The sequence below is a fragment of the Eleutherodactylus coqui genome, chromosome 6 (assembly GCF_035609145.1).
Source record: "Eleutherodactylus coqui strain aEleCoq1 chromosome 6, aEleCoq1.hap1, whole genome shotgun sequence".
Classification (NCBI taxonomy): Eukaryota; Metazoa; Chordata; class Amphibia; order Anura; family Eleutherodactylidae; genus Eleutherodactylus; species Eleutherodactylus coqui.
The window spans coordinates 163,083,078-163,100,727 of NC_089842.1; the positions used below are offsets into that span (position 1 = coordinate 163,083,078).

Genomic DNA, 17,650 nt, shown 5'->3' on the forward strand with positions numbered 1-17,650 from the left:
AAATCTGCTGATCGCTCATTTCAATGGCAGCCACCTATTACACTTCATACTCCAACCCTGATGTCTACGTTTGGCCTCGCTACACTGAGTGCAGGTCAAACGATCTAGTGGTGGAACCCTACCAATCCACTATTAATGACCTATCCTGAGGAAATGTCATCATTCGTAAAAGCCTGGAAAACCCCTCAAAGTTCTACTCCTAAGAATGTATCTAATACTTGACTTGCACCTCCAAAAAACTCACACCCTTGGGCCCCCCTCACACAGGCGCTTTTTAATGGGACCACTCAGACAGCCGCTTGATCGCAGTGCTTTCCAGTAACGCATTTCTCGAGTGGTGTCTGTGTTATTTTGGGGCATATGGCGCTTCTCATCAATGATGAAGAGCACTGAAAGCTGGCGTTGGCTGAAAACGAAAGTAAAACCAAGCAAAGCACAGCGATTTAAATCGCGGCGCTTACCCCAGTGCATGTGAGAGGGAGGCCTCAGTGGACTAGTCTTGAAATATTTTTGTTTGTGAAGGTAATTTGGATTGTGTGTATTTTTACATTTGTAGGAATTACCACATCAGCATCTAATTTCCAGCAACATAATAATGACCATGACCTAACCAGTCTTTTGTTGGAGGACTCTGTGGCGGTCATTGGAAAAGGTAGGTACACGAGGCAGGTGGATTCCAAATGTAAAGCTCCAACTTGCAATGAATCAAGTTTTTATGTTAAATGTTTTCTTGTTTTTTTGTTTTTTTTTTTAAGGTATTTTTGTTTTCGTTTTTGTTTTTAAACTTTGGTCACAATGTATGTTTAAAAAATCCTAACATCCTACAGCAGGAGAACAGTTCATGATTAGCTTATTGTCAAGGCACCCTTCTAACAAGTAGGGATGGCCAAAAGTGGCAGTTCCCTTTAAAAGCTTTGTTCACATGTTGCGGTAAAACCATGCTGAGACAATACATAGTAATGTTTCCCTGCATAAATGGTGACTTTTTAACCCTTACATTTGGATAGTTAAACTACTACAGATTGCTCCTCCTCCTTGGCTCAAAAATGCTTCTGAAAAGTATGTGGTGCGACCTCTGATGGTGCTTGATCATTGCTATGGTCCTCTCCCCTATTGTTTATGCCACTACTATGCATCTTAGTACTAGGTCATATTAATTCCTCATTACTGCCTTCCTTTTAAGGGGTCTTTGAAACGCTGCCTCCTACCCTTCAGTCGTACAGTCAGTCTTCCTTCTCTACACAAGAGGACTCCAGTCCAGTAAAGCAGAGCTTTCAGCCACCCACAGGGGTCTATGGCAGAGCAGTCCAGCAGAATAATTCAACTATGGAGAATGAGGTAACATGTCTATGCTTCGTTTTGCTTTCTCATTTTTTTTCTACAATATTATCATAACTTTAAGTTTCTATCCAGAAGTGATGTGCATTATTTATACTGTGCAGGTTAAAGTCACCATGTCCAAATCTGCTCGGGACAAGATGAGGCAGAAGCGAGAGCATAGCCAGAAAGAGCTGATAGACGTCAAAGAGCCATCGAGAAGAGAGAGACTATCCCATACTGACCCGGGCCCGGTAGCTAGAGAATGTTAGTTGATTTTGCTTGCTAGTACATGTTCAATTTAAAAGTGGGGTCTAGATGTAATCTATGGTTTCAAGAGAACAGAGGATTGTCAGGGGTCCCTGATGACGTAGCTGCACCAATCTGCTATTGATGACCTATTCTGAGGATAAGCCATCCGCAGTTTACAACTGGACAACCTCTTTAAAGCAGGTGTCCTTCATTTATATTTTACATATAGAATTTATCTATATATACAGTCAAGTCACATAATTATGACCACCTTTTACTTTTTACGTTTGCCCCTAAAGGAAGTGACGTGTCGTGGCCTGGCTTGGTGAGCATATAAGGTGTGCCAAAGGCTGTCTGCTCACATATCACTTCTTGTCGTGGGAAAAAGGGGTAGTCTATCAGAGTTGCAAAAATAGATGTTTATTGGCTTTGGGCCAAAGGTAGCAATATTTCTCAAACAGCGCAGTTTGTGAACTTTTCGCATGCTGCTGTGGGTAAAATGTATCATGAGCGGACAAATGGCACCATTGGGAATAACTGAAGTGGAAACTGCGAAGTACCATGTGCTATTGATGTGAGAGGTGATAGAGACTATGAAGGTGTGTGATGGCCGACCAATACACTACACTGGAGCAGATCACCATGAAAATGAACCAGGGGGCTACCAGACAGATGTCTAAAACAATAGTTCAGAGGACCCTACTTAGCTGGTTATGGAAGGGGGAAGGACATTCTCTCTTCTAGGAGTTGTCATGGGAGCAAGTGATCAGTTTTCACTACTGAGAGAGTTGCAGGTGTAGCTCTCCTATTCAATTTATAAGGAAAAACCACTTCATTTTTAACTCACCCTATTTTAATAGAGAATTTAAGCTCATGTAAACCACCTCTTTAATTAGTGTGCAGGAAATTTTAAGCTTTTTTAGCAATTTACACTCTTCTCTTGTTTTGTGAATCTTCTAGCTTGGAGGCCGCGATCAGACTGTCTGGAGAATGTAGACCTAAGCCCCCCAGCCTTAAAAAGGGCTTCAAGCTTGAAGAAATCCTCAGGTAAAATTTTTTTGCAAAGATGCTCACAGCTCATGTGTTCAAAAAGATTTTGTAACATAATGGAGGAAACTTACTTAACTTTTTACACTAGTTTTCTGGTGTTAAAAAGTTGCAAATTTTTGTGCAAATGATACCTGTTTTTGCCTTTACTAGGAAGATCTTTTTTGACAGCATCAAAGTTTATCTGTCGTTTCAGGTGACTTTTTAGCTGTCGTGTAGATATTCCTGGTCATTATATGACTTGTATCTTGCATTTATCACCTGTTGTTTTTTTTCTCTTTGTAGGCTCTATATTTAATTGTTGCTTGTTCCTGAACTCTGCTCAGGAAGGAGCTAGAGATGAGCTACTATGGTGTCTCCTATATACTTTATTATATAAACATAGAAAAGGAAATCCTGCTCCCCTATTTCTATCTATCACACTTAAGTAGCAACAGCATGAAAGACATTGTACAGCAGCACTGAGTAGTTTAGCTGTGAAATCCAGTACTAGAGTAGACAGTAAAACACTCACTAGTGCCAGCAGCATCTCTGTGTGTTTTGGTCTCTCTATATGTTCTCTTCACCTGATGTCTCAATGGAGCTTTATAATCTGTTTTCTCTGCCTCTTAAAACTGATTTCAGAAGTGAATTGAGGGTGAATGATTAATGCAGGGGGCAGAGGGAGGGGAAGTAGTGACTGATAAGTGGAGAAGATGAAACATTAAAAACTTTATCTTGATCTATACAACATTTATTGAAACAGCAGTGCCTATTTAACTCTTTAAAGTGAAATATAGCTGTCACTAGTTAGTAATGACCCTGAAATGGTTAACATGTGTATGTGATGTCTGCAGCACAACGGAGTCCTTACAGAAATCGATCTTCTGTCAGCCGTAGCTCAGATATTGATGACCCATCCGTTTCCAGAGAACTTCTCAGACCAGACTTGTCCATCATTGAGGTGTTTAAATTGGTGTCTGATGATGACTGGTAAGACAAGGATGAGTGAGAGCTAATGAAATGTGTTTTAACTAGATTACACTGTACTTACTATATTCTACATTTAATGACCTGCATTATATACCATATATACTCGAGTATAAGCTGGGGCACCTAATTTTACCACAAAGAAATGGGAAAATTAGGTGCCTTAAGTATAAGCCTAGCTAGATTAGGTTAAAAAAAACCGCAATACCTACCCCACAGTCGGCGTCTGTGTCCCCCGGGCAATGGTTTCCTGGTGGTGCGGAAAGCTACTCTGTAATCCTCCCCGCTGTCATCTCTCTGCTAAATGCTCTGCTCTCTGCTTTGAATTCCCCCGCCGTCAGCAAGTAAGCGCTGTGATTGGATCGAGCACCAGCCAATTACTGCCGGCGCTCGATGAACCAATCACAGCCATTCAGGGATATCATTCATTGAGTGGCTGTGAATGATCGACAGCCGGCTGTAATTGGCTGGCGCTTGATTCAATCACAGCGCTTACTGATGGTGGTGGAATTCAGAGCTGAGAAAGAGATGACAGCGGGAAGGATTACAGAGCAGCTTGCCGCACCGCCGAGGAGACCATTGTGCGAGGCGAGTATTGCGTTGTTTTTTTTTCTTTTTCGCCTAGTCTAGCTCACTTGAGTATAAGCCGAGCAAGGGGCTTTTTCAGCATAAAAAACATGCTTAAAAAGTCGGCCTATGCTCGAGTATATAGCCATTTCCAATTAATTTAATATACCCAATTTAACTTTTCCCCAGTCAAGTCGCTGTGATTACTGCACTAGATGTATGTAAACAGTGATTGGAAGGTAAACCAGATAATGGAGAGGAGCAGGATATAATTTTCATGTTTTCTCCCTTATTATAGGAAAAATCGACCGGGAAACAGGGGTAGTTACAATGATCTTCTGATGCCATGATTATATGTGAGAAGTTAAAATTGTAAAGTTTCTGATCTCTAACCAGCACTGATTTCCAAAATTTATGGGCTGTATATAGAGATCAAACATCTATGACAACATTTAAACAAAAGTCCATTCAAACCAGTGGACATACACTTGAAATGTTGAGTAACAGATCTCTGAGTAGTACCAAAGGGGTTTGATCTCTTTGTAGAGCCAACGGCAAATGTACCATAATGGCAGACCATGTGACTGCTACCAGGCTGTTGGAGAGAGGGCGCCCCAGCTCTTTTGCTACTGGGAAGTGAGAAGAAACAAGGAGGTGCAAAATTGCCTAAGGCTTAGTTTATAGGTGATGAAACTGGAGACAAATACCAGGTCCTCTGTTTCTCGGTTGCAAAACCAAACACCATAATGGCAGGAGGGCAGTTAAGTTTTTTTTTTTTTCTTTGTGGCCTCATCTCCGTTATGTACATTACTGTTTAGAACCTCTATGTTTTAGAAATAGGTGGAAGTCCATGATCACAGATTTCACCAATGCAACCTTCTCATATGTATTTATGGAATTTCAGACATTTCAGTACTTTGGATGTAAATTTTAAATAACTTTTTATAGTAATGCAGGAAGTATGCCACTAAGTGTGACTCGAGAAGAAATAAAAACACTGTTTAGAGTCTTCAATAAATGATTGTTCTTAAATCTGTGTTGTGGCAGATCCATCACATGATAGACAACAACGACCGATTGACTCCATTGTCCTATAGTGGTGTCCGCCAGGTTCTACTGTAGTATGTGTCATTAGATGATTACTGTGTAAACCCAACACCACCTACAGAAGCCTTATGTTGTCTTCATCTATACCAGTGTTGCAGACTAAAAATATTACCTAGAAGCCATTGGTTCCTAAATAAAAAAAATTAAGAGCCAAATTAAATTTATAATCACCAAATTTAAGTACACATATGTTATAATACAATACGCTACTATAAATTACAAATACATATCCAGAGAGGCCCCCAAAGTATAATCTCATTATCCAAAGCTCTTCTGCCAGCAATCACTTACACATCAAGAATGAGGTTCCCCCAGTACACACATACAGAGTTCCCACTGCAGTAAAAGGACCACATCCAGAGTAAGGCCTAAGTGTAACGTAATGACCACATCTGAAACCTTTCACGTGCAATATGTTAACAGGAACCAAACCTTCTCACAACTCCCATTACGTTACTAGCAGCCAGGGCTCCACTGCCAGTAACCCAGTCAAATAAGAATAGCAGCCAAGTGCCCCTCTCCCTATCACATTGATAGCAGGTAGGTTCAGACCCCTGTCTGCAGCATGTCTTGGCTTACTTAACTGTTTGATAGACAGCCAGCAGCGGAGCACGAAGCTGGACAGACTCCGTGAGCTTAATCTCCTGGGCATCGCGTGCAGCAGAGTGCGTGTCTAGTATGAGGGCACGTTTGCTGGGTACAGAGGAAGATTTTTTTCCCCCCTTTTATTACAGTTGTACGGCTTGGTGGAGGGGCTAATCTCAAATGGTGACAAGACTGAAAAATCTTTAATAGCAAAGGCAAGAATACCACTTTGCGTGGGCGTGCAAAAAACAAACTAGGTGCAAGCTTCAGCAGGAGTCCAGACTTCAATAGGCTCCAAAGAAATAGACCATAAATATGTAGATGAGAAGCAGCACACTAAAAAGAAAGTAGAAAGATTCTTCACAGCACTCTCTTCTCTCTTTATTGGGACATCCAGGGTAAAAGGCAGAGCTACGTTTCGGCTGATACGTCATCCTTTCTCAAGCTAATGCCATATAGGACAGACTCCACACATATATAAAACCAATAGACCAATCAACATGCACGATGGAAACACACTCAAAAACATATAACATACCATTGGGTTGCTGGAGAGGACATGCCCCAGGCACACAGCTGAAGTCACTGAGCAGGGAAAGCCAGTGCATTGCATCATCATATGTGACAACCATGTGAGCACATCATCAATCTGAGCTGCGGCAAGTGCCACAATGAGTTCCGGACGTGAGTGTATTGGAATCCCGCGTGTGCGCAGTAAGCGCCAAAACCAATACAGATCGCAAGAACTTTGAAGTTTGTATAAATAAGGGAATAAAGGTCCTTTTTTACATGGACCGGCAAGCAGGCACTTTAACCCTTTGCAATCCAATTTTGGATTCAGGGTTTCCTAGGGGGCTTTCTCTTTTTGCCATTATACAATGACACCATCTGCTGGATAGAGCCAGTACTGTAGTATGTGACATGCTGGAGAGGCCCCCGCCAACAGGGTGGCCAGTAGTCTACAGTAAGAACACCCTGCTGGACGTCTTCCTACATCGGAGCTGTACAGGCTTCAATCAGAATGTCTTCAGACATCAGACAGTGGATTGGAAAGGGTTAATGTCTTTAGAAAGGCTAATGCCAACTGTATTAGAGATGAATGACTATTCATCCCTAGTAAGTACAGTATCATCAGTGTCAGCAGCACATTCCCCGTTCACATGGGGAGATGTGCTGTTAAGACTGCATAAATAACCCAATCAGCTGCTGGATAAGTGTTCACTCGTTTGTCAGATAATGATTGCTCTGTTTAGATGGCGTTGTATCAAAGGCTTAATCGCAATGATAAGCTCATGGAAAGGGGCATTTAATAGAACAGTCAGACAAAAAGAAGCAGTTTAAAGTGACCGATTGGATTACACTTTCTACAGCTGTTTACATTGTGAATTGACTTTACAGGGAGAAGAAGATTGAGGGCTTGAACTTGGTGCGATCACTTACTGTCTTCCATTCAGATATTGCTCTTGAAAAACTTCATGACCTTAAGATTGCAGTGACACAAGAGGTGAGGTGTATGTGTTTAGGTAATTGTAGCGGGACCCTGTTTAATTGTGCTGGTTTTAATTTTCACCTAATTCTCACATGTATTTTAGGTTAAGAACCTACGCTCCACTGTTTCTCGGGCAGCAATCGGCTGTTTAGGGGACATGTTTACGCATCTTAAGAAGAACATGGACCATGAACTGGACAATTGTGTCCGTGTACTTCTCCACAAGGCTGGAGAATCCAATATCTTCATACGAGAGGATGTGGACAAGGCTCTCGATGCCATGGTCCAGAATGTGACACCAGTCAGAGCTCTTGCTGCACTCATAAATGGAGGACTTGGGTAATGAAACATCACTAGAATTTTCACTTATGCGAGTGATTAAGTTACAACTTTTTTTACCTATGGTTTTGTATGCTTACATTGCATTTTTATATTTGCAGCCATTTGAACACTGCAGTAAAAAAATGTACAGCACAACATATGTGTGATCTAGTGGAGAGAATGGGACCAGGTCGGATTCTGTCTGGAATAAAGGACATCACAGATAGGGCTCTGCCTGCTATTACAAAGTTTGCTCAGGATGGCTCACAGGAGACTAGGTGAGTATTGTAGTTGCCTGAATTTCTAAAGCTTCAGAATTGTATTATGTAATGTGTGCACTTAAGTAATGTTAATGTGCATCAACCATTAAAAAAAAAGATCACAGCAAGAAAAAAGTGTGCATAAGTTTTTTTGAAAGTTTTGCACTTGGTTCCTCATGGTATGGTGCTAGTGCACAGCAGATGTCTCCTCACTTCTTCATGCAGTTGCTGTGAGAGAAACTGCATCCCCTTCTACAATCTACTTAACACCTAATTACTATATTAGTTTAGACAGATTATTGTGAAGCTTTGGCAGTTTCAGAATATTTTTCTGATTTATATTGTACTTTTAAGTAGCATCACTTAGCGCTGCTGCATAGGCAACTTTCAATCCCCCCCCCCCCAAGTTGTCCATCAAAGACAAGTGAAGATGTTTTAAAGTAAACCATGTTTTCTTTGCAGGTTCTTTGGTCGAAAGATGTTGCACTATTTAATGTCTCATCAAAAATTTGACACAATGCTGGAAAAATGTATCCAATCCAGGGATTTGCCTTATATAAGAGACTTAATTAAGCATATTCAAGTCAAGGTGAGTCAAAGAATATTCACACAGCTGCAGGATGCATTTAAAAAGAGTGCTCTGGCCAAAACTGATGCAAACAGTGATAACATCGGGGCCTGAGAATGCAGTCCATGATACAGAAAAGAAAATCCTTTTGTCCTGCAACCCCCATCCCCTCAGGCCTTGCATTACACATAACCCAGTATTTGTTTTACTTGGAGTGTACCTTTAAGCAGATCGGCCACTTTAGGGTATTTAAAGACATATTTGTATAAATTGTTTGTTTGTGGCGCAATAAATCTATAAAGATTCTCATACTTTACCCCGGCTGTTCCTTTATGGGCTATGTAAACATTGTAGAGCTCTGGTCTCTGCATTTACATGAAGGACGATGGCTTAACCCCTTTAGTGGCACACCCCGGTCTTGCTGCACTGACCATGCAGTTAAACCCCGGAAGATTCCCGTGAAAATTTCCAGGGCTTGCTGCGCTGAGATGGTAATAATAAATCTGCCATTGAAGGGGTTAATTTCCGTGATTTTTTTCTTTTTCCCCATGCAACCAGAACTCCAGGAAGGATGCTCCAGAATTATTGTTTTATCGGGAATATAAGTATTTACTAGAACGGATGAAAGGAGAATTGATGGGTCCACTTTAACCACCTGACACATTCACTGACCACAGTTATTTGTTAAGTTTGCATGCACTATCTGCTCACAGTGTGCTACTTCTGTCATAACTAGGGCGTAGGGGAGATCCAAGATACTCCATCAGCTCGAGGAAGAAGATCCTACCATGGCAGTGTTGGCAGCCTGAGAGCTTCATCTGTCTTGCAGAACACTCAAAATACTCTAGATGGGTACGTGGATACTTCTTATATTCCTGTTCATTTGTAGAGAGAACTGTTGACTAGTGTATGACTTACACATAACAAGTCTTGGCTTCTGTAGGCCAACTCACTGCTTGCCATATCCTTATGTTAGTAAAGTAAAGACCACTACTACTGATGGTGCGGGGGTGGATTCAGGGGGCACACAAAAGGACCAGTATTGCTTGGGGTGAGGAATGCTGAGAGAGATCACTATTTCTTAGGGAACATACAGAAGGATGGATTTGTGCTCAGAAATATCAATATTACTTGGGGTATGGAGCGTGCAGATGGACCACTATTACTTGGAGGGTTGGGGGTCACAGAGAGGGACCACTGTTGATAAGGGGGTGCAAAAAGAGACCACTATTAGGACCGTTATCACTCGGGGGCCATAGTGGCACTATTCTTTTGTGGGACACTATTACCTTGTCAGGGCACAAAGGGGACATTACTTTGAGGGAGCCAAAGCCAAACTTTTGTACCAGTGCCCATGAGTCGTTGGCTAAGCTCCTGATAGCAGCTATAAACATTTGATTGAATGTTTACACTCTTCAAATGGTGGACTATGTTGCTACTCTTAACACCCACCTTAGAAATACGAGTGCAGTCAATTATATTAATCTTTATTTTAATATGGATACTAGCTTTACCCAAAACATACTCCATATATTAAAGAGCTTTGTCTGTAACTTAGCTACTTAGTTATCACTTTTGACATGGTGCTCAGTCATACTGGAAATGGCATTGTTCATTGGTAGATTGCTCCTGGATCATTGAGAGAAGTTGCTCTTGGAGGATTTTTAGATGCCATTCTTTATTCATGGCAGTGTTCTTAGGCAAAATTGTGAGTGAGCCCACTGCCTTGGATGAAAATTGACCCCACACATTAATAGTCTTAGGAAGCTCACTCCTATAACTTCCATATGTCCCAAACAGTCTGAAGGGGGTTTCCTCAGAGGAACTTTGCGAAAACCAAAATTTGTGTCCATCTCAAAACTTTTGGCCACGACTGTAGATCAAAGCTCTCCCAGGCGCAGAAGACCAAAGGAATCAAGCAGATTAGCTTTGACAGTTTATTCAGGCACAAATGAATGTCCCTTTCGAAATGACATCTTCAATAATTAATAAGAGAATGCTAGAAAAATAGAATACCGGTAATTCATAAAACCAATAGAATAAATTGCCGATCATAAAGCACAGTTGTTTCATTCTTTCACCACTAAATGTCACCAGATTCCCACACTTCATTCCTTGTATTTTACACAGGAATAAAGAGTAGTTATTTCATTCCTTTGCCACCAGATGTCACTAAAGATTACTCAGCTTAACACTTTGGGGCTAATGCTTTAACAGGAAAAAAAGATATTAATTTTTAGTATAAAGGAAAAAAGTTAAATGTATACAACTGTGTCCAACACTTCATTAAACCCTCTGACTATAGACTGTGAAGTAAAAAAAAATCCATTGAGTCTTTCTTCTACATAGTGTTTAAATTCCCAGTCATTGTTACAAGGCTTGTATAAAGAGTCTAACAAAGACTTGCAGGAATGCTGCCTTCCAATAGGTAGCGCTGCAGAGGTATTGTTCCATCATTATATTTGTTCCTTATATTAAAATCTATTTGAAATAGATTGTGGAATGTAATCAATGAAACTAATATTAAATGGGCTAGTGTCATAAAAATCCCATCCTCATGTTGGATCTGAATTTACTTCAGTTTCTCAGCTCCTGACATACTGAAGAACCCATTTACACCCAATCACATATAATATTTTTCTATATAGATGGATAGATATAATTAATAGAATATCTTTTTTTATTCTGTACTAGCTTACCCATCGCGCGTTGCTGCGAAGACATACATACATACATACATACATACATACGTTTTTATATATCTAGATAACAACCAATCACAGCGCAGCTTTCAAGTTACCTCAGCGGTATAATATATAACAACCAATCACAGCGCAGCTTTCATGTTACCTCACTGGTATAATATATAACAACCAATCGCAGCGCAGCTTTCATGCAACCAATCACAGCACAGCAGCTTTCATGTAACCTCAGTAGTATAAGAAGTAGCAACCAATCACAGCACAGCTTTCATGTTGCCTCAGCAGTATAATATATAGCAACCAATCACAGCACAGCTTTTGTTACCTCAGCAGTATAAGAAATGGAAACCAATCACAGCACAGCTTTCATGTTACCTCAGCAGTATAAGAAATAGTAACCAATCACAGCACAGCTTTCATTTTACCTCAGCATTCTCAATATCCAGCAATTGTCAAGCGAAACGTTCGGCGAATGCATCATTTTGTAGTTGAACACACATCCCGTTGCTCATAATGCCTTTTGCTTTCGTGCTTGAGATGGAAATCAAACGATCTTTGTCTGGGGGCATAACTGTCGATTAATGCTCACACGCGCGCCACCTATCGTAGGATAGTTGTACTATGCCAGTAATCTTCCCAGGAGTGTATTCAACAACTTCCCAAAGTTTTATGACGATTGGATGAATGGTGTAGTAATGCATAAAGGACAGACAGACAGACATTCATTTATATATATATATATATATATATATATATATATATATATATATATATATATATATATATATATATATATATATATATATATATATAGATGACATCAGGAAGTGAGAGAATTAGATTCCGTACGTAAAATGTGGACGCTAATTCTTTTGTGCTTAGAATCGAATAATCGAGTTGGGACCCATTAACTTTTCCTATTTGACATAATCAATGCTCGTGCAAAATTTCCCGTTTCTATGACATTGGGAAGTGAGAAAATTAAATTCCGTACGTAAAATTTGGATGTTAATTCTTTTGCGCTTAGAATTGAATAATCGGGTTGGGACCCACTAACTTTCCCTATTTATGACATAATCAATGCTCATGCCAAATTTCATGTTTCTACGACATCGGGAAGTGAGAGAATTGGTGGCAATGATGGAAATCAAACGATCTACGTGGGGGGGGGGCGTAACTGTCGACGCACGCGCGCCATTTATCATAGCATAAATGTACTATGCCTATAATCTTCCCAGGAGTGTACTCAACAACTTCCCAAAGTTTCATGGCGATCGGATGAATGGTGTAGTAGCGCATAAAGGACAGACAGACAGACACGCAGACAGACACACACGCATACATTCAATTTTATATATATAGATAGGTCACCTTCATTTTCTCATTGCAAAAATATTTTTTGGAGTTAGGTTTTTCTATAACCTAAACTTGCTTTTTTTTAGGAAGTGCATTTCTTAGATGGGTATCTTTCAAGAGGATATTCTAATTCTTTTCCAATCCAAAATCAGACCTTTTTATAAATTTTTTATTACCCCACACTCCTACTTCTTTGGGATTTGAAGTTGCATCTTAATGGTTAAATTGTTATATTAAATGGCAACTTCAAGTACCAAAGACAAAAGGAGAGTATTTTGTAATGCGAATTTATAAAATGGTTGATACTTTGAACAGAAGACTGAATCTCTCCAAAGGTTTTATGGTGGGGTATAGCATCTGTGTAATCTTGTCCAGAGATAGTAGATGCACCAGGTCTCTTAACGAACGTCTGTCACCGTGGCAGAATAAGTCCTTTAAATTACAAAAGGTCACTGAAAAGGACTAAAACTTTTATTAAGTATAAATAATAAAATTAAAAATTGTGGAACGACACACACATATATATTGTATTACCAAACTATTATCGCACCCATTCAGTGTGATAATTGATGTAGCCCAAATAGGATCCAAGATGACTCTTTCATGCAATTATACCCATTAGGTTCATGCATAGAAGCTAGAGATGAGCGAGCGTACTCGGAAAAGCACTACTCGCTCGAGTAATTTGCTTTATCCGAGTATCGCTGTGCTCGTCCCTGAAGATTCGGGTGCCGCTGCGGCTGACAGGTGAGTCGCAGCGAGGAGCAGGGGAGAGCGAGAGGGAGAGAAAGATCTCCCCGCTCTCCCCTGCAGCTCCCCGCTCCGTGCCGACACCCGAATTTTCAGGGACGAGCACAGCGATACTCGGATAAAGCAAATTACTCGAGCGAGTAGTGCTTTTCCGAGTACGCTCGCTCATCTCTAATAGAAGCCCATATCTTCTCATAGCGGGATGCAGGAAAAATCTCTATCATAGGGCGCCTGCACACAAGCAGAAATTCTGCTGCAGGATTTCCCGCGGAATTTCCGCTGCTGGAAGCCTACATAGGATTGCGTTAACAAACGCAATCCTATGCTGACGGCCACAGTTTGGCCGTGCGAAATCTCACACGGCAAACAACCAGCGGCAAGTCCAGAACAGTTACTCACCGGCTGCCCGGCAAGCCGGCACATCAAACAGCCGGAGCCGCGGGTGAGTGCGCGCTGCTCTCTGCAGGCGCTAGGGTCGGGTCCCGCGGCGAGAATCCTCGCCGACGGATCCGACCCGCCCGTCTGCAGGCGGCCTTAGTTCAATGAGCACCCTATCAGACCTACATGGAAGTTATATAGATATCTCTTTATATATTTAGAGATCTGTTTTCTTATTTCCAGCCTTTTTTTTTTGAGGAAAGACTAGCCTCCCATGGGTCTTAGTTTATATAAAATGAGCACTGTACACATGAAATAATATATGCATGATAGGAGATTTTATACTCTCCAAGATATTATATTCACTGGCTATAATCAGCTTATTTTGTAGTGGCATGAATTGGGCATAAACATAATCACCCAATGGATGTTAATGCCTACCATATAGGATTGTCTGTGTTATCAGAGAGACCTATCTTTTTTGTAATGATCTCCAACATGTATTTTTGTTTTATGATTTTGATTCTTTTATTTAGTCTAACCAATGACCTGTAAAAACACAGTTCATTAATTACAACTTACTGGTGGGTGAGCCACAGTGTTACCACATGGAAACATACCCTATATGTTACATAAACCTACCCTTATATTGTTCAGTCAGCATGCAGTGTCTAATAGTGAATCATAAAATGGTAGAGTTAGAAGGCACCTCCAGGGTCATCTGGTCCAACCCCCTGCTCAGTGCAGGATTCACTAAATCATCCCAGACAGATATTTGTCCAGCCTTCGTTTGAACACTTCCATTGAAATAATTGCACAATCACTTTTTTTTTTTCTTATTAAGCAAGGTTAATGGTGAGCCTACTGGATTAATTGTACAGGCCCAGTTCCAAAAAATACAATACAACGACAATTGGATTACATTATTCCCCATAACTGAAAAACCTTACGTAGCAGGAAAAAAAATGATATCTTATTTGAATCCAGTTCACTAAAGTTACTATAAGCCACCTATCTGCTTGTGTTACTAAAATTGTGTTGCACAGGGTTATCGTTCACTTTCGCTCGTTTGAACAATAATCAAATGAATAACCCCATGCCTCTGCTCTCTTGTGTGTAATATATACATTATATATCCTATAACCACAGCGGCCATTGCTGCTGACCTTTTTTTAATGAATAGCTTGTTCTCCCCTCCTCTGTTTACAGCGTGTTTCACAGAGACATGAAATAGTGATGATTGAACGGTGACTGAATTCTACAGTTGGAGACGGTGACACGAGGAGACATCTGCGTCTCAAGGCTTAAGATTTGTAACACAAATTACAGACACTAACGATCTGAACATTGATGATAACCAGAAGAGTATTAAATCCCTTTGTGAAGTTACTTGTTACTATGTAATATTGTGACTAGTCCTTGTGAGGTAAGGCTGCTTCTCTCATATAGGGGCCACTCGGCCGCTACAGATTTTGGATTTTATTTTCTCTTTATCTTAAAATTGATCATGGATCTCCTCATTTAAAATCCATTCCATTAGAGGTGGGAAAGTGAATATGGAATTTTCCTACAACTTCATTGTGCCTTTTTGAAATATTGAATATGGATAGGATATTTATCTTTCTAGTTCTCTGCACACAGTGACCGTGTCAAATCTATATTTTACTATCAGATTAGGAAGTCCACTGACTTAAATAATTAGGACTCATTAACGCTATTTTTAATGCTTCCCAGCAGGAGGTAGAGGCGAATAGCGCTCTCCTCAGAGTTGGAATGCCTATTAGACCAGGCTTGGCCTCATGCACACGGAAGGGCTGTGTATGGAACCTCTGTCTGAGACCGTATTGTGCCTTTGTACGATACTGTTACTGAGGTAGTTTCCCCAATAGTCCATCCTCTTACTTTAGAATACTTCTGCAGTACAACATCTGATGGAGCTGCCACAAATGTTTTATTTTTCCAAATCTGCCGAAAGAAAAAAAACACACCCGATTGCCTCTGTGAAATTAGAGGCATACAAAGGTACAATATGGCCCTAATGTAATACAGCTCAGAGGCTGTATCCATAAAGAGGACACTTAGTGCTAGAGTTGGCGGAGCAAAAAGTGGAGGTAATTCCTGAATCGTGTAGAGCATTATGGGATTTGCCATTCAGTGCATAGGATATACCTGTTCAAAGTGGCCAAATCAGTTAGCAATAACGAAACATTCTTGCTGAGTACACCAGAGCGGGAGCTACTCTTGCTAAGGGGCTAACCGCACTGCGACATGTTGCCTCCATTTTACATACAGAAGTGTGTGCTGGCTGACCGCTGGTCTCCTGGCCCAAACTCCAAGCATCATAGGGCATACAATGCTCAGAGTTCACGTCAGGACAGGACATGCTTCCGTATTCTGTACGTAAAAAGGAAGCAAAATAGGGCAGTGTGGAGAGCCCTAATAGAGGACAGTCCTGAGCTGTGGATTCTTCCCCCTTTATGACATCCACATGCTCTAGTATGTCTTACGGAGACATCCTCTTATAACAAAGTGTCTTCATGTACAATAAGCTATATTCACTGAGACAGAAGGGTTAACTGTACAACTTACAGGATTCACTGAGAAAACCCACGACTTGTTTGATGAAAAATTAAAAATTAACTTTTAATAAGAATATTTTAAAAAGTGGAACTCACTATTACAAACACGAACACTTCATACACATAGAGTGTCGAGAATTGCCCAGGTTATGCCCATGGGTTTCAACGACAAATACTAACAACTAAAGCAATTAATCAATTAAATACAGGTACTGGGTTATCATAGAGTAACAGGGAAGTTGATAGGAAAGTTTTTCTTGATAATTCCGTCGCTTCCAGATAGACTAGAATAAGTCACGTTTAACGAAACACCTAGTATGCTTTTATTGCTCCAGGGTTTATCAATGTTCTGCTTGGTTGCTGTTGTAGCTGGAAGAAGAGATCGTACCCTTAAACCTCAGGAGACTCCAAATCGGATCGTGGACCTTGGAGTATGGTGTTAAGAGCTTGTGGTCATTAGTTATAAAAGAAAGAAACAACAGAGTTTATGTGTCCTGTTATTTAGGATCTATAACACTCCGTTGAATAGAGAATAAGTCTGTCTACATACAGTAATTACTGTTCAATCAAGGACCACAGATGAAAGGGGCCTTATGGCTCATGGCATTTAATGCAAAAGTACTACAGGTACCATGTTGCTGATACCCGATTAGCCAGGTTCTAGAAAAATAAACTCCTGAAGTAGTCAGAAAATCAACGCGTTTCCTCAATTGCAAAAAATATGCAATTGATTCATCAGGATTCTTGAGCTAGAGCTATAGAGTCCTTTGTCAATTTTTGGCGCGGACTGATAACTCCTATTTTCACATTAGGGATACACAGTTGTAATGTGAGTTAGGAGGTTGTGTTTAGAACAGATAGGAAGACTGAATATCAGACGATTGTGGATAGGTTACGTGTTATAAACCCTTGTTAAGTGTTGTGCGTGATTGAGATCTGTGCACAGGGTAAAGGTGGAGATGTTGCTTACTATAAGCACTTAACAGGACTGCTGCTGCGTATTTGGCAGTGGGGACTTCTAATCATACTACTATTCAGTCAAAATGATAAAAGCGACTAGAGTAAGTAGTATTCACTTAAATGTGCTGCAGCCTTGAGCTGTCAAATAACCTATGGTTAGGTCTATTTGAATACATAGACAGTCTGTCAGATGGTTGTGGGACATTGATCCCGACAGTTGTGTGTGTGTGTTGTGGAAGTTGAATAGAGAATAGTGATCACCTACTATTATAGATCTCAGCAGGCATTTGGGAGCTGTATTCTGGTAGCTTTCTGGGGCAAACTATATCGGACCCTGAGTGCTGAGGCCATTATCTTGGTCAATGCACTTATTATTTAGGGCAAAAGTCTATGTATTCAAATAGACCTAACCATAGGTTATTTGACAGCTCAAGGCTGCAGCA

The 17,650-nt window shown here is 40.6% G+C and overlaps 1 protein-coding gene across 3 annotated transcripts in view; it reads left to right on the top strand.

Annotated features, from left to right (window-relative positions):
* The window catches only part of TOGARAM1 (TOG array regulator of axonemal microtubules 1), a 44,860-nt gene extending 28,587 nt beyond the window's left edge, over window positions 1–16,273 (top strand). For all 3 annotated transcript variants that reach the window (XM_066608108.1, XM_066608109.1, XM_066608110.1), the window contains exons 8-18: window positions 557–652; window positions 1,184–1,338; window positions 1,443–1,584; window positions 2,530–2,616; window positions 3,453–3,588; window positions 7,243–7,348; window positions 7,437–7,672; window positions 7,774–7,932; window positions 8,377–8,503; window positions 9,219–9,334; window positions 14,878–16,273. In XM_066608108.1, coding sequence (XP_066464205.1) covers window positions 557–652; window positions 1,184–1,338; window positions 1,443–1,584; window positions 2,530–2,616; window positions 3,453–3,588; window positions 7,243–7,348; window positions 7,437–7,672; window positions 7,774–7,932; window positions 8,377–8,503; window positions 9,219–9,334; window positions 14,878–14,902 — 1,385 coding nt within the window. In that variant the 3' untranslated portion in view covers window positions 14,903–16,273. The remainder of the gene's footprint in view (window positions 1–556; window positions 653–1,183; window positions 1,339–1,442; window positions 1,585–2,529; window positions 2,617–3,452; window positions 3,589–7,242; window positions 7,349–7,436; window positions 7,673–7,773; window positions 7,933–8,376; window positions 8,504–9,218; window positions 9,335–14,877) is intronic.
* Window positions 16,274–17,650: the final 1,377 nt, after the last annotated feature.